Source organism: Scyliorhinus torazame, chromosome 2 (assembly GCF_047496885.1).
Source record: "Scyliorhinus torazame isolate Kashiwa2021f chromosome 2, sScyTor2.1, whole genome shotgun sequence".
Taxonomy (NCBI): domain Eukaryota; kingdom Metazoa; phylum Chordata; class Chondrichthyes; order Carcharhiniformes; family Scyliorhinidae; genus Scyliorhinus; species Scyliorhinus torazame.
In genome coordinates, this window is record NC_092708.1 from 146,564,897 (window position 1) to 146,581,516 (window position 16,620).

Below are 16,620 nucleotides of genomic sequence, written 5' to 3' on the forward strand. Positions count from 1 at the left end.
CTATGGACTCGAGTGGTGCATGAAGCTGGCTCACCACCTTCTTCTCGTGGGCAATTAGGGATGAGCAATAAATGCTAGTTTTGTACTACCAGGCCCTGCCCCATGAGCTTGACCTGCCCCGATCCATTATTAACATCGAACCCCCTCCACCCTTCCCAGAGTTCGAGACTTTGCCAGAAAGGAGATACAGAGCTTCCCAGTAGAGGCGGCTTCCACATTGCTGGAGGAGATGCTGACGACAGGGGGACTGGAGAAAGGGGTAGTGTTGGCGGTTTACGGGGCTATTATGGAAGAGGAGAAGGCACCGCTGGATGGGATCAAGACAAAGTGGGAGGAAGAGTTTGAAGAGGGTATGGAGGAAGGGTTCTGGTGTGAGGTGCTCTGGAGGGTGAACGCCTCCACCTCGTGTGCGAGGTTGGGGCTGATACAGCTGAAGGAGGAATATAGAGCACACCTCACAAGGACCAGGATGAGCTGGCTCTTTGAGGGGGTAAAAGATGTGTGTGAACGTTGCGGGGGGAGGCCCCCACTAATCACGTTCATATGTTTTGGTCCTGTCCAAAGCTGGAGGATTACGAGAAGGTGGTTTTTAGGGTAATCTTTAAAGTGGTGAATGTGAAACTGGACCCGCCGTCGGGAAGCCATATTCGGGGTGTTGGACCAGCTGGAGTTGGAAACGGGTGCGGAGGCAGATGTTGTAGCCTTCACCTCATTGATCGCCCGAAGGCGGATCCTGTTGGGATGGAGAGTAACCTCTCCACCCTGTGCCCTGGCGTGGCGGGGGGGGGGCCTGCTGGAATTCTTGACTCTTGAGAAGGTCAAATTTGAACTGAGGGGAAGGATGGAGGCTTTCATGGGTGTTATTCATTATGCACTTTCGAGAATTGGATTACATCGAACATTATGGGGTGGGGGGGGGGGGGGGGGGGGAGAGAATTGGGGGGGAGGGGGACTGTATGCGTTAATGGTGACTATGGGTGATTCCTGATTCCTTTTTGTTATTTGTTTTTGTTAACATGCAGTCTAATGTTTGGGGGTTTGGTGGGATTGTTGTTATTGATATGGGGATTGACATTACATTTGTTACTGATTATTGTTTATTGTTGGGTGTAAATTTGGGAGAAAATGTGAAAAAGGAGAATTAAAATATTTTTAAAAATAAATAAATGCCAGTTTTGTCAGCAAGCACACATCCCAAGAATGAAAGAAAAATTAACCTAAGCTTTTTTCAAATCTGCATGAATCTTACATGAACATTTTTGGAGAACTATTTTGCCAAGTCTTTAACATTAAAAATCATTAGCTTGGAAACATAATTAATTAGTAAGCTGATGGTTTGTTACAGAGGGGAAAATAATTACAGTGCTTATCAAATTATCTGCTCGAAGCTTGTAAGCGTCACAGAAAAGAATTATGAACTTCTGCATGTTTGTTATTTTCAGATAAAGACACTTCAGTGCTGCTGGCATTTCAGCTGAACACTTACCAACATGAATCGTGCTTTTAATAGGAAAAAAGGTAGGTGGTCTTGTTGGCTTTTTTGCTATTCCTAAATTGACTCCCGAAAAAATGTCTTAATTTCCTGAGATTACAAATAATTTCTGTGAGTGTTAGTCAATCATTTTAAATAAAGAACTAATGATATTTGAATTCAATAAAAATCTGGAATTAAAAGTCCAATGATGACCATGAAACCATTGTTGATTATCAGAAAAACTCATCTGGTTCGCTAATGTCCTTTCGGGAAGAAAATCTGCCATCCTTACCTGGTGCAACATGTGACTCCAGACCCACAGCAATGTGGTTGACGCTTAACTGTTGCCTCAAGGGCAATTAGGGATGGGCAAGTAATGCTGGCAGTGCATGTGACACACACGTCCCATGAACAAATAAAAAAAAAATTGCCAACAGGTTTATTTGAAGAATATCTGGTAATTTCCGCTTTAAAGTGCTTTATTCTTTGGGGGTGTTACTTAGCTTGATATATTTGAGGAAATCATATTGCGTACTAATAGGAACATGTCATGACAATACCATGATGCATGCCACACTCCTGGACCACCATTGTTGTTTAGCTTTCCCTAACCAGTGATTCTTTTGCTCCTATGTGGGTTAAAACCTCACTCTGGCACCAGAATACTGTTAAAGTACCATTGTTTGGATAAAACGTTAAATTAGAACATACAACTAAGGAGCTGGAGTAGGCCATTCAGTCCCTCGAGCCTGCTCTGCCATTAATAAGACCATTGCTGATCTGATAGTAATCTTAAATCTGCATCCCGCCTGCCCCTGATATCCATCACCCCCTTGTTTACCAATAATTTATCCACCTCTGTCTTAAAGACATTAACGATTCTGTTTCCACCACATTTCAGAAGAGAGTCCCAAAGGCTCACGACCCTCTGAGAGAAAAACATTTGCCTCATCTCCGTTTTAAATGGGAGATCTCTTATTTTTAAACAGTGACCCCTAGTTCTAGATTATCCCACAAGAGGAAACCCCCTCTCCACATCCAACCTGTCAAGACCCTTGAGGATCTTCATGGTCTCATTCAAGTCACCTCTTACTCTAAACTTCAATAGATACAAGCCTAACCTGTCCAACCTGTCCTCATAAGGAAACCCAACCATTCCAGGTATCAGTCTGGTGAATCTTTTCTGAACTGTTTCCAATGCATTTACCTCCTTCCTTAAATAAGGTGGCCAATACTGCACACAGTATTCCAAATGTGATCTCACTAGTGCTCTGTACAACTGAAGCATAACATTCCTACTTTTGTATTCAGTTCCCCTCGCAATAAATGATAACGTACTATTAGCATTCATAATTACTTGCTGTACCTGTATACTAGCCCTTTGTGATTACTGCACTAGGACACCCTGATCCCTCTGCACCTCGGAGCACTGCACTCTCTCACTATTTAGATAATATACTTCTTTGTTATTTTTCCTGCCAAAATGGGCAATTTCCCATTTATCCACATATTACTCTATTTGCCAGATCTTTATGTCATGAGTAAATTTGGTAACCATCCATTCAATCTTTTCATCCAAGTCATTTCCATAACTAGCAAACTGTTGACATCCCAGCACTGGTTCCTGTGGCTGACCACTCGTCACATCTTACGAATCTGAAAAAGACTCATTTCTACCTACTCTTTGCTTCCTGTTAGCCAACCAATCTTCCATCCTCACCAGTATGTTCACTCGTGAGCTTTTATTTTCCGCAACAGCCTTTGAAGTGCCACTTTATCAAAAGCTTTCTGGAAATTTAAGTATAGTACATCCAGCGGTTCATCCTTATCCACAGTATGTTATTTCCTCAAAGAACTTCCCTTAATTGCTGCTCAATGATATGTAAGTGATCCATGCCACAATCTGAAGAGAAGGATGTGCTGTTGTTATTCTGACAAAACGGTCCTCCCTGAACCAAAACCCAAACCACTAACAATTGAGTAATCCTGATATCTATTTTGTTGGTGGTAGAATTTTGCACGTATTAAAATTGCCTGCTGAATCTGGTATGTAATGAATCACAACATGTCAAAAGTAAATTATTGACTACAAGTTAAGGATGGAAAAGACCCTGTTCAAATAGAAATTCCTGTCTTTCTTTGCATCACACTTCTTGCAATCAAAGGTTTCAAACAAAATCTCCAGTTTCTATATAGCAGTAGGGTAAATCAATCAAACATAAAATCATCAGCTAGTCTGCTCGTGATGTAGCCTGTCCAGCTTTTTGTGTTTTGCTTTTTTGTACCACACTAAGAATGCATGAACGCCGGAATATGGCGACTAGGGGCTTTTCACAGTAACTTCATTGCAGTGTTAATGTAAGCCTACTTGTGACAATGAAGATTACTAATGTGTTTACATTTCCAATCATTTTCCCTTGATCGGCTGAATATTTTAGTGGTCGGTTCAAGTGGGATCTGTGGTGGGCAAGTCTTGGGATGTGTGGAGTAGTGTCCATGTGTGTGGGGGGTGACATTGCCCATGGCTGTGGGGTATGAGGAACCTACAAGATCACTTAGAGATTGGGGCATCCTTTCAAAATGGCAGCCCGATCTCAGAGTTCAGCTCCGCAGTGCTAAAAAATAATTCTGGGCTGGATTCTCTGATTGGCGACGCCGAAATCGCGTTCGGCGATCAGCCAGAGAATTCCCGTTTAGGCTGAAATCGGGGGGCGACACCGTTTTTGCGATGTTCCGCCCCATCAATAATGGCGTACTCCATGAGTATGCCATATGGACGACCTCAGGACGCCACCTGAGGCCCTCCGCCGATGCTCCGCCCCGATGGGCCGAGTCCCTGATGGTGTGGCAAACGTGTGTTCACATCGTTCGGAGACCTGGCGTGATGGCTTTGAGCTGAGTCCAGCACCACCACAATCGGGGACGGAGCCATTCCGCTGGTAGGCATGGCTTCGGCAGCAGCTGGGGGCACTTGTGGGGGGTGGTCCATGGGTGATGAGGCTGGCTACAGTGGGGCAATGTTTGGCCATGTTCCACGGCGCAGCCGGCACAGGCCGCCGCTGCATGCATGGCCATGGACCCGGCCATTCTGTGGCCATATCTGCAGGTAAAGCCGGGGGCTTTACGCTACGCAGCTGCTAGCCCCGCACCAGACGGAGGATCGGTAAGGTGTCGCCGCCGACTTTCTGGTCATAAGACCAGATGGTTCTTGTGGATATAACCGCAGGATCGGAGAATCCAGCCCTCTAAACGTGAACTAATCCAGTGAGAAAATCCCCAGGGCCCCAAGTGTCCTGAAATAGTGGTGGGGAACTCGCTGGCACAGCTGGCGGGAATTTAACTGCAATACCCACCACAAATTAACTTAGAACTTTTTCCGGAGAATTGCACCCTAAGTTTCCCCATAGAATCATAGAATTTACAGTGCAGAAGGGGGCTATTCGGTCAATCGAATCTGCACCGGCCCTTGGAAAGAGCACCCTACTCAAGCCCACGCCTCCACCCTATCCCCGTAACGCAATAACTGCATTTAACCTTTTTTTTGGACACTAAGGGCAATTTAGCATGGCCAATCCACATAACCCGCACATCTTTGGACTGCGGAAGGAAACCGGAGCACCGGGAGGAATCCCACACAGACACGGGGAGAACATGCAGACTCCTCACTGGTAGTGACCCAAGCCGGGAATCGGACCTTGGACCCTGGAGCTGTGAAGCAACTGTGCTATCCGCTGTGCTACCGTGCTGCCCATGGAACTGATTCGTGTGAAATTAGCGTTCCCGTTGGGGGCGCTGTTTGTTCCGAGATTCAGAGCATGCAAGTGGGCCAGCACTCTGCCGGCATGAATTGGAAGCAATTCTGCTGGTGGCGGAACCCTGGGGCCGGAATTATCTTAAAGAGTCTGGCAAGCTGGAGCTGCTTATAAGCGCTCCACTCACCACACACTCTCATTCCAGTCACAAGGATGGCTCAGAGACAACCTGCCCACTACTCCCCCCAGCCCAGGCAGTCACCCCCCACCAATCCTGACATGTTTTGAGAGTTTCGAGAGTTTGTTTTACCTTCTCATTCCCCCTCAATAGCCATGGCGCCCAGGCCCCGCTTGTAAATACTTGCACCAATTTACGTTCGCGTGACTCCCACCTGAGATGTGTGGAGCATCACAGAGGGGTGAAGCATACTTGTGTCCAACCCACTAATCCATGCAAATGACGCCCGGTGTGGGGTGTGAAGATCATCAATGCCGCCAGCGGGGGACCGGAGCAGGGTATTGGAATTGGCACCATGCCTAAATCGCGATTTTTGCATTACCCGCTATTCTCCACTCAATTGCAATTCTAGCTCCTGGCATCACGAGGCGGAGAATCCAGCCCTTCATCTTTCTGCAACAGAAATTAGTTTAGTTTCCTCATGAGGAAAGTTCACCAATTGTGTCTACTTATCCATTTCAGAAGCCACTATTTTCAGAATTATAATCTGTCATTTGGATCATTAATTTTTGATATTTTCTTTCAAAACTGACATTTTCTATAGAGTTGTAATAATTTGTAATTTATGTACTCCTCTCTGCTGCCTGTTATATTTTAACAGTCTTGTGTGTGGCATGCACAGCATGCCCGTGTTACCCTTACGTCTTGTGCCATGATATTTGTCAACATTTTGCTGTCGCATTTCCACTGATTTAAAGTAAGACATTAGAAGATTAGAGCCCAAGAATTAGAAAAAATAAACCAAAAGCAGTTTCAACATGAGAAAATGGCCATTGGCACACCAACAAACTAGACAATCGAGTAATCAAGAAAACCTACCAATTAAAAAAGAGCAAAATTATAACGAACCAAGCAAGTCAATAAAAATAACTTTTAGAAAGTTTTGTCTTTTCTCACTGCATGACATTTTATATATTCAAAAGAAGACTCGACCAAAGATACATTTTATAAATCACATATTTCACAACAATATGATTGATGTTGCTCATTGAATTGTTTTTCTTTCTTTCAATGTCTACCTTGAAGTTTTTATTTGACAGTCTCGGCCTGTCTCGGAAGCCTGGTCATCAGATTTGTTTTTCTGGATATTCTTTACCGAACAGGTGATGGGTCAATTCAGAGTACATGAAGTTTTCAGCATTTCCTGACATGTATCAATAGGTTCCTCGACGTTGAAGTGGAAATGTGCTTGAATTGAGTTTTAATGCTCGGTTTAAAATACTTGAAAGGAAATCGGTGACCGTATTTCTTGAAAATGTTATTTCATAACGAATGAGAAGAGAAATAGATTTACAATTTTGGGCAAAGGGAGCAGAAAGGACTTTTTTTTAAGGCAACGATGGGAATGACCTCACTGCTCAGGAGGGTAGTGGAAGTGGAAAGCAATCCGTTGATTCCGCAGGAAATTGGATGGTATTTGAAAGAAATAAACTTGCAGGGCTACAGGGAGCGAGGGGGGGTTTGGGATTGATTAGGTAGCTCTATGGATAGTCGCCATGGACTTGATGGTTCAAATGGCCTCCTTTCATGCCATAAGTGTTGGATAGCTGGGATTTTCTGCCATTGCTTTCACACACCACTATGACCTTGCAGTAAAAATGAACATTTACCTGAACCTCTGAGAGACAACCAGTTTAAAGATTTTTCTTTCCCCTTTAAAATTTATAAACTGCATAAGTAATCAATTTTAACGCGTCAGTAAAAATGTATATTTCATGAAGCCCTGTAAGTTTGCAAAAAGTACTGTAAGGTGAGAGACACAGGCAGCTAACACTGGCAGCTGACACTGGGAAACGCATTGATGTGAAAGAGTAGAGTTTCCAAAAGGATTAATGGTATTTGGGGCTGGCATGAATAGACATAACGGAAAGTAGTATTTGATTATTCAACAGGTCAAAAAGTCCACTTTAGTTTTATTTCCTGGATCATTGCTACAAGATAAGGCCCTCTATTCGTCGCGGAAGCTTCTGCGCAATTCTCCTGGACTCTCCCAACTGCCACCTTCTTGCCTCACTTCAGGTCTGCTGCTGATCTTTCCGGGAACACTTCCTGAATACTTTCCAACACCTTGATAACTTTTGAGTTCTTTATAATAAAGTTTCAAGGTCCTCGTACTCCGAAACTAAGTATCTCTCACCACAGCATTGCTCTCAATGACAGAGAAATCTCTACCCAGCTATTAGGTCCTTGGAAAGGTCCTCTTTCCCTGCAATCCCAGATTCCCAAAACACCCCTATTCACTTAGATTCTTGCTTGCTGCCCCTTAAAATACTGTTAAATCATAAGATAACACCCAAAATTCAGGATTCCAGATCTCCTTCCCAGACCCCAGAGTCAGTCTGAATATTGATGAATTACTGTCTGTGATAATACAACCTGGCCTTAAGAATATCTTCAACTGGTCAAGTAGTGTTATGGTTTGTGTGTACATAAACTGTAGACTGGGTGACCATGTGGACGCTGGAATGACATAGGTACAAATGAGGTCATGTTACAGGGAGGTTGGTGAGCAAGGGAGAGTTCTCCCTGGTGCAACGGCAGCAACCCAGCATGTAGCTGCACGGTAGCACAATGGTTAGCATTGTTGCTTCACAGCACCAGGGTTCCAGGTTCAATTCCCGGCTTGGGTCACTATCTGGGCGGAGTCTGCACGTTCTCCCTGTGTCTGCGTGGGTTTCCTCCCACAAGTCCCAAAAGATGCACTTGTTAGGTGAATTGGACATTCTGAATTCTCCCTCAGTGTAACCAAACAGGTACCGGAATGTGGTGACTCGGGGATTTTCCCCATAACTTCATGCAGTATAATGTAAGCCTACTTGTGACACAAATAAAGATTATTCTTATTCTTAAGAGCTGCTCAGTGTTATCAATAAACCTTTATTGTAGCTAATCCCTGTTCCCCAGCTATTGGAACTGAATACTTCTTCAGGATTACATTGATACATAGAAGATAGGAGCCGGAGGAGGCCTTTTGGCTCTTCGAGCCTGCTCTGCCATTTATCAGCATCATGGCTGATCATCCAGCTCAATAGCCTAATCCTGCTTTCTCCCCATAACCTTTGATCCCATTCGCCCCAAGTGCTATATCTAGCCGCCTCTTGAATATACTCAATGTTTTAGCATCAACTACTTCCTATGATAATGAATTCCACAGGCTCACCACTCTTTGGGTGAAGAAATGTCTCCTTATCTCTGTCCGAAATTAGTAAGGCCACTCTTGGAAGACTGTGTACAGTTCTGGTCACCCATAAGGATATTATTAAACTAAAGTGCAGGAAAGATTTACTGGGATGCTACAGGTGTGATGCTTCTTGTATTGTTCTCCAAGATAGGTAAAAGTCGTAGTGTTTACAAAGAACATCAAACGATGTATTTAAAACAAAGCTAGTTTATTTTAAACTACTTTAAATGGTTCACACACTCTGCTAAGTAATAGCTAACAAAATAATAGTATTTAATCTATGTTACAGTAATCTATTGTCTCTCTAATACAACCTCACACTATCCTTCTCCATAAGCTTCTCCCAGGATGCTCAGAGACGCTATAATTTATAAGACTACTCAGTGATGCCAACTACTGTTGAGATACATAAACATCATCTTGTTAACCCTTTACTCTCCTTAGATTATGCATATCATTACAACCAGGACTTGATGGTTTGAGTTATAAGGAGAGGCTGGATAGACTGTGACTTTTTTCCCTGGGGTGTAGGAGCCTTAGGGGTGAACTTATAGAGGTCTATAAAATAATGAGTGTCATAGATGAGGTGGATATGCAACATCTTTTCCCAAAGGTAGGGGTCTAAAACTTAGAGGGCACAGGTTTAAGGTGAGAGATACAAAAGGGTACAGAGGGGTAATTTTTTCTCACAGAGGGTGGTGAGCATCTGGAACGAGCTGCCAGAGGCAGTGGTAGAGGTGAGTACAATTTTGTCTTTTAAAAAGCATTTAGACACTTATATGGGTATAGAAGGATGTGGGCCAAATGCGGGCTGTTGGGACTAGCTTAGTGGTAAAAGCTGGGCGGCGTAGACGAGTTGGGCCGAAGGGCCTGTTTCCATGCTGTAAACCTCTATGACTCTGTCAGGAGGTGGTAGAATGGCACAGGGACTTCACCGCTCATGTTTGACGAAAACTTTGCAGAAAATTGGACAAATTCATAAAAGAGTGGTGTTTCCTCAGTGCCAGTCTATCAGACAACTCAAAGAAGGTACAGGCATACGGCCTCTTAAATTCAGCAGGCCTTGAAGCAGTTGAGAAATTTTAGTCTTTTGTTTTTCAAGTGGAGGATGAGGAGGAGGATTTTGAGATACTGCCCAAAAAAACTTTGAGCACATATGTATGCCAATAAAGAGAATTCTATTGGACAGACATTTAATAATACCAACCAAAAGTTTGTTGAATATATTTAGTCCTACACCACGACTCTAAAAATCCTAGCAAAAAAATACGCATTTGACACCCTCACTGTTGAACTTGTGAGAGGTTGCACTGTGTATGAGAACCAGAGTGAGATTGCCCACAAGAACCTTCGTTGTGAGAGACATTTCACGCTGGAATCTGCGATCACCATCTGTATGTTTTGTTTCAAAGTACCCAATTATTTTTTTCCAATGAAGGGGCAATTTAGTGTGGCCAATCCACCTACCCTTCACATCTAAGCATCGGTATGTTGAATGAGCAGTCAGAAAAACAAAGCAAAGAGTTAAGGGATAAATCAAAGTTTTCACAGGACAGAGCACCCTCGGCTGCGGCAGCCATCACCCACAGAACAAAACTGCATGTGTGGCATTTGGTAAACGATGTAACCAGTAACGATCGACACTGGAAGAAAGTGCAACGTCCTTCCTAGGCAGTTGTTGCAGGAAATCGGCACATACGCTAAACCTGATCCAATACTCAGGTGGACCTTGTGCACATGGCAGACAAACTATGCGCAAATAAGGCGTGGCCACTCTCCATTACACACAGGGCGGTTCCCAGTTTCAAGTCATTAATCAAAACATAAAGCTGCTGTTAGGTATTTAGGACAGCATCACATTGGGGCTAATGCACCTTGGCCCAGATTTACACACTCTGCAGTGCCAGGCTACAGAAAAGATAGAATATAAAGACCTATTCAACTGTGATGTAGCTACCTGTAATCTATCAAATTAGACAAATCAGACCATGCCACCATGGTCTGTGCTTCAAGAAGAGTACCCCTAGCGATGAAACAGAAAGTCGTCCATGAGCTAGATCGGATGACAGCCCCCATAGACAAGGCCACAGAGTGAGTTTCAGCTAGTGGCTGCTGTCAAGAAAGGTGACATGGTCAGGATCTGCATCGAACCAGTTCATTGATGCACGATCAATTGCACAGAGACGAGAGTTGAATACAACTGAGGCTTTATTATTCGAAGATGTGTGGCCTCCTACAGCAGCTGGTGAAATGGCTGCTGTATAGGGAGCACACATATTTATATATGGGCGGAGCCAGCAGGCAGGGACTACCCCCGTACCTGTAGTACAGGGCCTTACCACACATCTTCTAATATATACAATAGTGGTGATTACCAAATTCACCCCCTGTTAAAATTGAGTCCGGCGGGGGTGGTGGAGAACTATATACAGAGCAAGTTTAATATACAGAAGCGAAAAAAAATATTTCTTTCTGAAGTCCAGTACAAGGTGGTTTGATAGTCCCGAACCAATTATAGATTTAGCCGGTCCGGGCCTTGATGTGGCGTTGGGAGCAACGCAGTGGTGGCGGCGATTCCGGTGTTGGTCTGGTCCTCGGTGACTCCGGGAGCGTGCCGAAATCCTCTTCATCCTCGGGCGTGGGCAGGGGGAGGACGGATGGTCCTGGGGGGGTTGCTGCTGGGTGTGCCGGGGGAGGGGGGGGTGGAGCCGGGTCGGAGGGGTGTGTGTGTGGGGAACCTGCTGGTGCCAGGTCCCTGAGGCATACTGGGGTTAGCGTGGAGTAACTGCACCCTTTCAACCAACGGGTCCGCCTTGTGGAGTCTGACGTGACTACGGAGGAGTACGGGTCCTGGAGCTGCGAGCCAAGTCGGGAGCGACACCCCGGATGTGGGCTACCTGGGGAAGGCAAAGAGACGTTCATGAGGTGTGTCGTTAGTGGCGGTGCATAGTAGCGACCAAATGGAGTGCAGTGCATCGGGGGGGACATCCTGCCAGCTGGAGAACGGAATATTTCTGGACCGTAGGGCCAGTTGGACGGCCCTCCAGACCATCCTGTTCTCCCTCTCCACCTTCCCGTTTCCCCGGGGGTTATAGCTGGTTGTCCTGCTGGAGGCGATACCCCAGCTGAGCAGGAACTGACACAGCTCATCACTCATTAATGAGGATCCCCTGTCACTGTGGATGTAAGCGGGGAAGCCGAACAGCGCAAAGATTGTGTTGAGGGCTTTGATGACGGTGGCAGACGTCATATCGGGGCATAGGATAGCGAAGGGGAATCTGGAGTATTCATCGACCACACTGAGAATGTACGTGTTATGGTCGGTGGAGGGGAGAGCCCTTTGAAATCCACGCTGAGGCGTTCAAAGGGGCGGAAGGTCTTCGCCAGGCGCGCGCGGTCCAGCTGGTAGAAGTGCGGTTTGCACTCCGCACAGACCTGGCAGTCCTTAGTGATTGCCCTGACTTCCTCGACGGAGTAGGGCAGATTGCGGGCATTTATGAAATGGTACAACCATGTGACTCCTGGGTGACAAAGGTTATCGTGCAGGGTCCGGAGTCGGGCCACCTGTGCGCTGGCACATGTACCTCGGGATAGGGCATCTGGGGGCTCATTGAGCTTGCCGGGGTGATACAAAATCTCGTAGTTGTAGGTGGAGAGCTCGATCCTCCACCTCAAGATTTTATCATTTTAATCTTACCCCGCTGTGTGTTATTGAACATGAAGGCTACCGACCATTGGTCAGTGAGGAGAGTGAATCTCCTGCCGGCCAGGTAATGCCTCCAATGCCGCACAGCTTCAACGATGGTTGGGCCTCTTTTTCAACGGAGGAGTGCCGAATTTCGGAGGCATGAATGGTGCGAGAAAAGAATGCCATGGGCCTGCCTGCCTGGTTGAGCGTGGCGGCTAGGGCGACGTCTCATGCGTCGCTCTCCACTTGAAAGGGCAGCGTCTTGTCTACTGCGAGGATCGCGGCCTTGGCGATATCGGCTCGAATACGGTTGAAGGCATGTTGAGCCTCGGCCGTCAGGGGGAAAAGGGTGGTCTGGATGAGTGGGCGGGCCTTGTCCACGTAGTTTGGGACCCACTGGGCGTAGTATGAAAATATACCACAGACAGCGTTTAAGGGCCGTGGGAAAGGGGGGGCTCCATGAGGGGGCGCATGCGGTCGGGATCGGGCCCCAGAACTCCGTTCTGGTCCACATAGCTGAGGATGGCTAAGCGGTTTGTGCTGAATACGCATTTCTCCTTATTATAGGTGAGGTTTAGGAGAGTGGCGGTGTGGAGAAATTTGGCAAGGTTGGCATTGTGGTCCTGCTGATCGTGGCCACAGATGGTGACATTGTCTAGGTACGTGAAGGTGGCCCACAACCTGTACTGGTCGACCATTCGGTCCATCTCCCTTTGGAAGACCGAGACCCCGTTGGTGACACCGAAGGGAACCCTGAGAAAATGGTAGAGGCGGCCATCTGCCTCAAAGGCAGTGTGTGGGCGGTCCGCCTTATGGATGGGGAGCTGGTGGTAGGCGGATTTGAGGTCTGCAGTTGAGAAGAGCCGGTACTGTGTAATCTGATTGACCATATCAGATATGCGTGGGAGGGGGTACGCGTCGAGCTGCATGTACCTACTGATAGTCTGGCTGTAGTCCACGACCATTCGGTGTTTCTCCCCAGTTTTCACCACTACCACTTGAGCTCTCCAGGGGCTGTTGCTGGCCTCGATGATGCCTTCCCGAAGCAGCCGCTGGACCTCTGACCTGATGAAGGTCCTGTCCTGGGTGCTGTACTGTCTGCTCCTGGTGGCGACGGGTTTGCAATCCGGGGTTAGTTTTGCGAATAGGGAAGATGGGTCGACCTTTAGGGTCGCGAGGCTGCACACAGTAAGGGGTGGTAGGGGACCACCGAATTTCAAGGTTAGGCTCTGAAGGTTACACTGGAAGTCCAAGCCGAGTAGCAGGGCAGCGCAGAGGTTGGGGAGTACGTAGACGTGGAAGCCGTTGAATTCTATGCCGTGTACCGTGAGTTTGACTATACGGTACCCCGGGATAGCCACGGAGTGTGATCCGGAGGCCAGGGAGATTCTTTGATTGGCGGGGTGTACCGCAAGGGAGCAGCGCCTTACCGTATCTGGATGGATGAAGCTTTCGGTGCTCCCGGAGTCCAGCAGGCAAAAGGTCTCGTGCCCATCGATCTTCATGCTTGTCGAGGCAGTGGCTGGGTTGTGCGGGCGAGACTGGTCGATCGGGACCGAGGCGAGTCGTGGCTGGTCGTCGCTGGTGTCGAACGATGGGGTGCCAGGGGGGCATGGGTCCTGGAACAATGGTGGTGCCCACGTGCCTTGGGGAAAACAAGATGGCGGTGCCTGATGATCTTGGGGTGGACAAGATGGCGAGGCCCAGGGTGGGGGTTGAAAAAGATGGCGCCGTCCATGGGCCGCACGTGGTCCGAGAAGGGGAAGATGGCGGCGCCCATTGTCCATCCGCGAGGGGGGTGGGGGCAATAGTGGCAACTGAGCGGGCCTGGCACACCGCAGCGAAGTGCCCCTTCTTGCCGCAGGACTTGCAAAGGGCGGTGCGGGCCGGGTAGCCTGTTGCCAGCAGAAGTAACATCGGGGGGCCCCCGGGGTTGGCTGGCTGGCGCGTGGCACAGGCGTATTGACTGGGTGAGGCCCCCGGTGGGGCGGCCGTCTGCGGAGTCCACGATGTGTAGGAGGGGTGGGCGGCGCAGCTGGGGGTGTAGTCCTGAATATTGCGCAAGGCGACCCTCATCGATAGCGCCAGTTTTTTTGTTGCTGCGAGGTCGAGCGTGGCCCCCTCTAAAAGCCGCTGGCGTATGAGGTCTGACCCTATCCCCGTAACGAAGGCGTCCCGCATGAGGAGGTTTGAATGTTCCGTGGCCGTGACGGCCTGACAGTCGCAGTCTCTGGCCAGAGGAATTAAAGCACATCAGAAATCTTCTACGGGCTCACCAGGGAGTTGACTGCGAGTAGACAGTACCTGTTTGGCGAAGAGCGTGTTCGTCTGCTGGGCGTAATTCTCTTTCAGAAGCGCCATGGCTTCGGCGTAGTTCGGCGCGTCCTGGATAAGAGGAAAGACGTTGGAGCTCAGCCGCGTGTAGAGTATCTGGATCTTCTGAGCTTCTGGGATTGGGTCTGGTGCAGACCTGATGTAAGCTTCGTAACAAGCCCGCCAATGTTGAACTTCCTTTTTGGCGTCGCTTGATTGCGGATCCAGCTGCAGACGATCCTGCTTGAGGCGGAGATCCATCTTCTGAAAATCTTAGAGTAATAAATTGATGCACGATCAATTGCACAGAGACGAGAGTTGAATACAACTGAGGCTTTATTACTCTAAGATGTGTGGCCTCCTACAGCAGCTGGTGAAATGGCTGCTGTATAGGGAGCACACATATTTATACTCCACCTACTGGGCGGAGCCAGCAGGTAGGGACTACTCCCGTACCTGCAGTATAGGGCCTTGCCACACATCTCCTCATATATACAACAGTGGTGATTACCACATTCACCAAAAAAAGGCACTGCTCAGACTCATTACCCATGAAGTTGGTTAAACGGATGATAACTGACTGGCCAATACCAAGGTTTTCAGCATCTTGGAAGTAAAATGTGGGTTCTGGAAAATCCCATGTGACCCAAGAAGTTGGTTTACACATGTAACAGGTGGTTAAGAAGGCAAATGGAATTTTGTCCTCCATTGCTAGAGTGATGGAGTTTAAGACCAGGGAGGTTCTGCTGCAATTGTATAAGGTGTTAGTGAGGCCACACCTGGAGTATTGTGTTCAGTTTTGGTCTCCTTACTTGAGAAAGGACGTACTGGCACTGGAGGGTGTGCAGAGGAGATTCACTAGGTTAATCCCAGAGCTGAAGGGGTTGGATTACGAGGAGAGGTTGAGTAGACTGGGACTGTACTCGTTGGAATTTAGAAGGATGAGGGGGGATCTTATAGAAACATATAAGATTATGAAGGGAATAGATAGGATAGATGCGGGCAGGTTGTTTCCACTGGCGAGTGAAAGCAGAAATAGGGGGCATAGCCTCAAAATAAGGGGAAGTAGATTTAGGACTGAGTTTAGGATAAACTTCTTCACACAAAGGGTTGTGAATCTATGGAATTCCTTCCCAGTGAAGCAGTAGAGGCTCCTTCATTAAATGTTTTTAAGATAAAGATAGATAGTTTTTTGAAGAATAAAGGGATTAAGGGTTATGGTGTTTGGGCTGGAAAGTGGAGCTGAGTCCACAAAAGATCAGCCATGATCTCATTGAATGGTGGAGCAGGCTCGAGGGGCCAGATGGCCTACTCCTGCTCCTAGTTCTTATGTTCTTATGTTGGGCGGATTCCGGACCTGGAGGCAGGGAGCTTGATAATGGGGGGTGACTTCAACACGGTACTGGATCCAGCATTGGACCGCTCCAGGTCCAGGACGGGTAACAGGCCGGCGGCGGCCAAGGTGCTGAGGGGGTTTATGGACCAGATGGGAGGAGTGGACCCATGGAGGTTTGTCAGGCCGGGGGCCAGGGAATTTTCTTTTTTTTCCCCATGTCCATAAAGCCTACTCCCGGATAGACTTCTTCGTTATGAGCAGGGCACTAATTCCGAGGGTGGAGGGCACGGAGTATTCGGCCATAGCCATCTCAGACCATGCCCCGCATTGGGTGGAGCTGGAGCTAGGGGAGGAGAGGGACCAGCGCCCGCTGTGGCGCCTGGATGTGGGCTTGCTGGCGGATGAGGAGGTGAGCGGGCTGATCCGGGGCTGTATTGAAAGCTATCTAGAGGCTAACGTTAATGGGGAGGTGCAGGTGGGGGTGGTCTGGGAGGCACTGAAGGCGGTGATTCGGGGAGAGCACATCTCCACTAGGGCCCACAAGGAGAAGAAGGAGAGGAGAGAGAGGGAGAGATAGGTGGTGGAGATTTTTAGGGTGGATATTAGGTATGCAGAGGTCCCCGAGGAGGGACTACTCA

General features: G+C 47.7%; 1 protein-coding gene across 6 annotated transcripts in view; it reads left to right on the forward strand.

Annotated features, from left to right (window-relative positions):
• Positions 1-16,620, forward strand: part of gulp1b (GULP PTB domain containing engulfment adaptor 1b) — a 645,746-nt gene that overhangs the window by 362,612 nt on the left and 266,514 nt on the right. For all 6 annotated transcript variants that reach the window (XM_072477928.1, XM_072477980.1, XM_072477970.1 and 3 more), the window contains one exon: positions 1,443-1,518. In XM_072477928.1, the coding sequence (XP_072334029.1) occupies positions 1,491-1,518 (28 nt within the window). In that variant the 5' untranslated portion in view covers positions 1,443-1,490. The remainder of the gene's footprint in view (positions 1-1,442; positions 1,519-16,620) is intronic.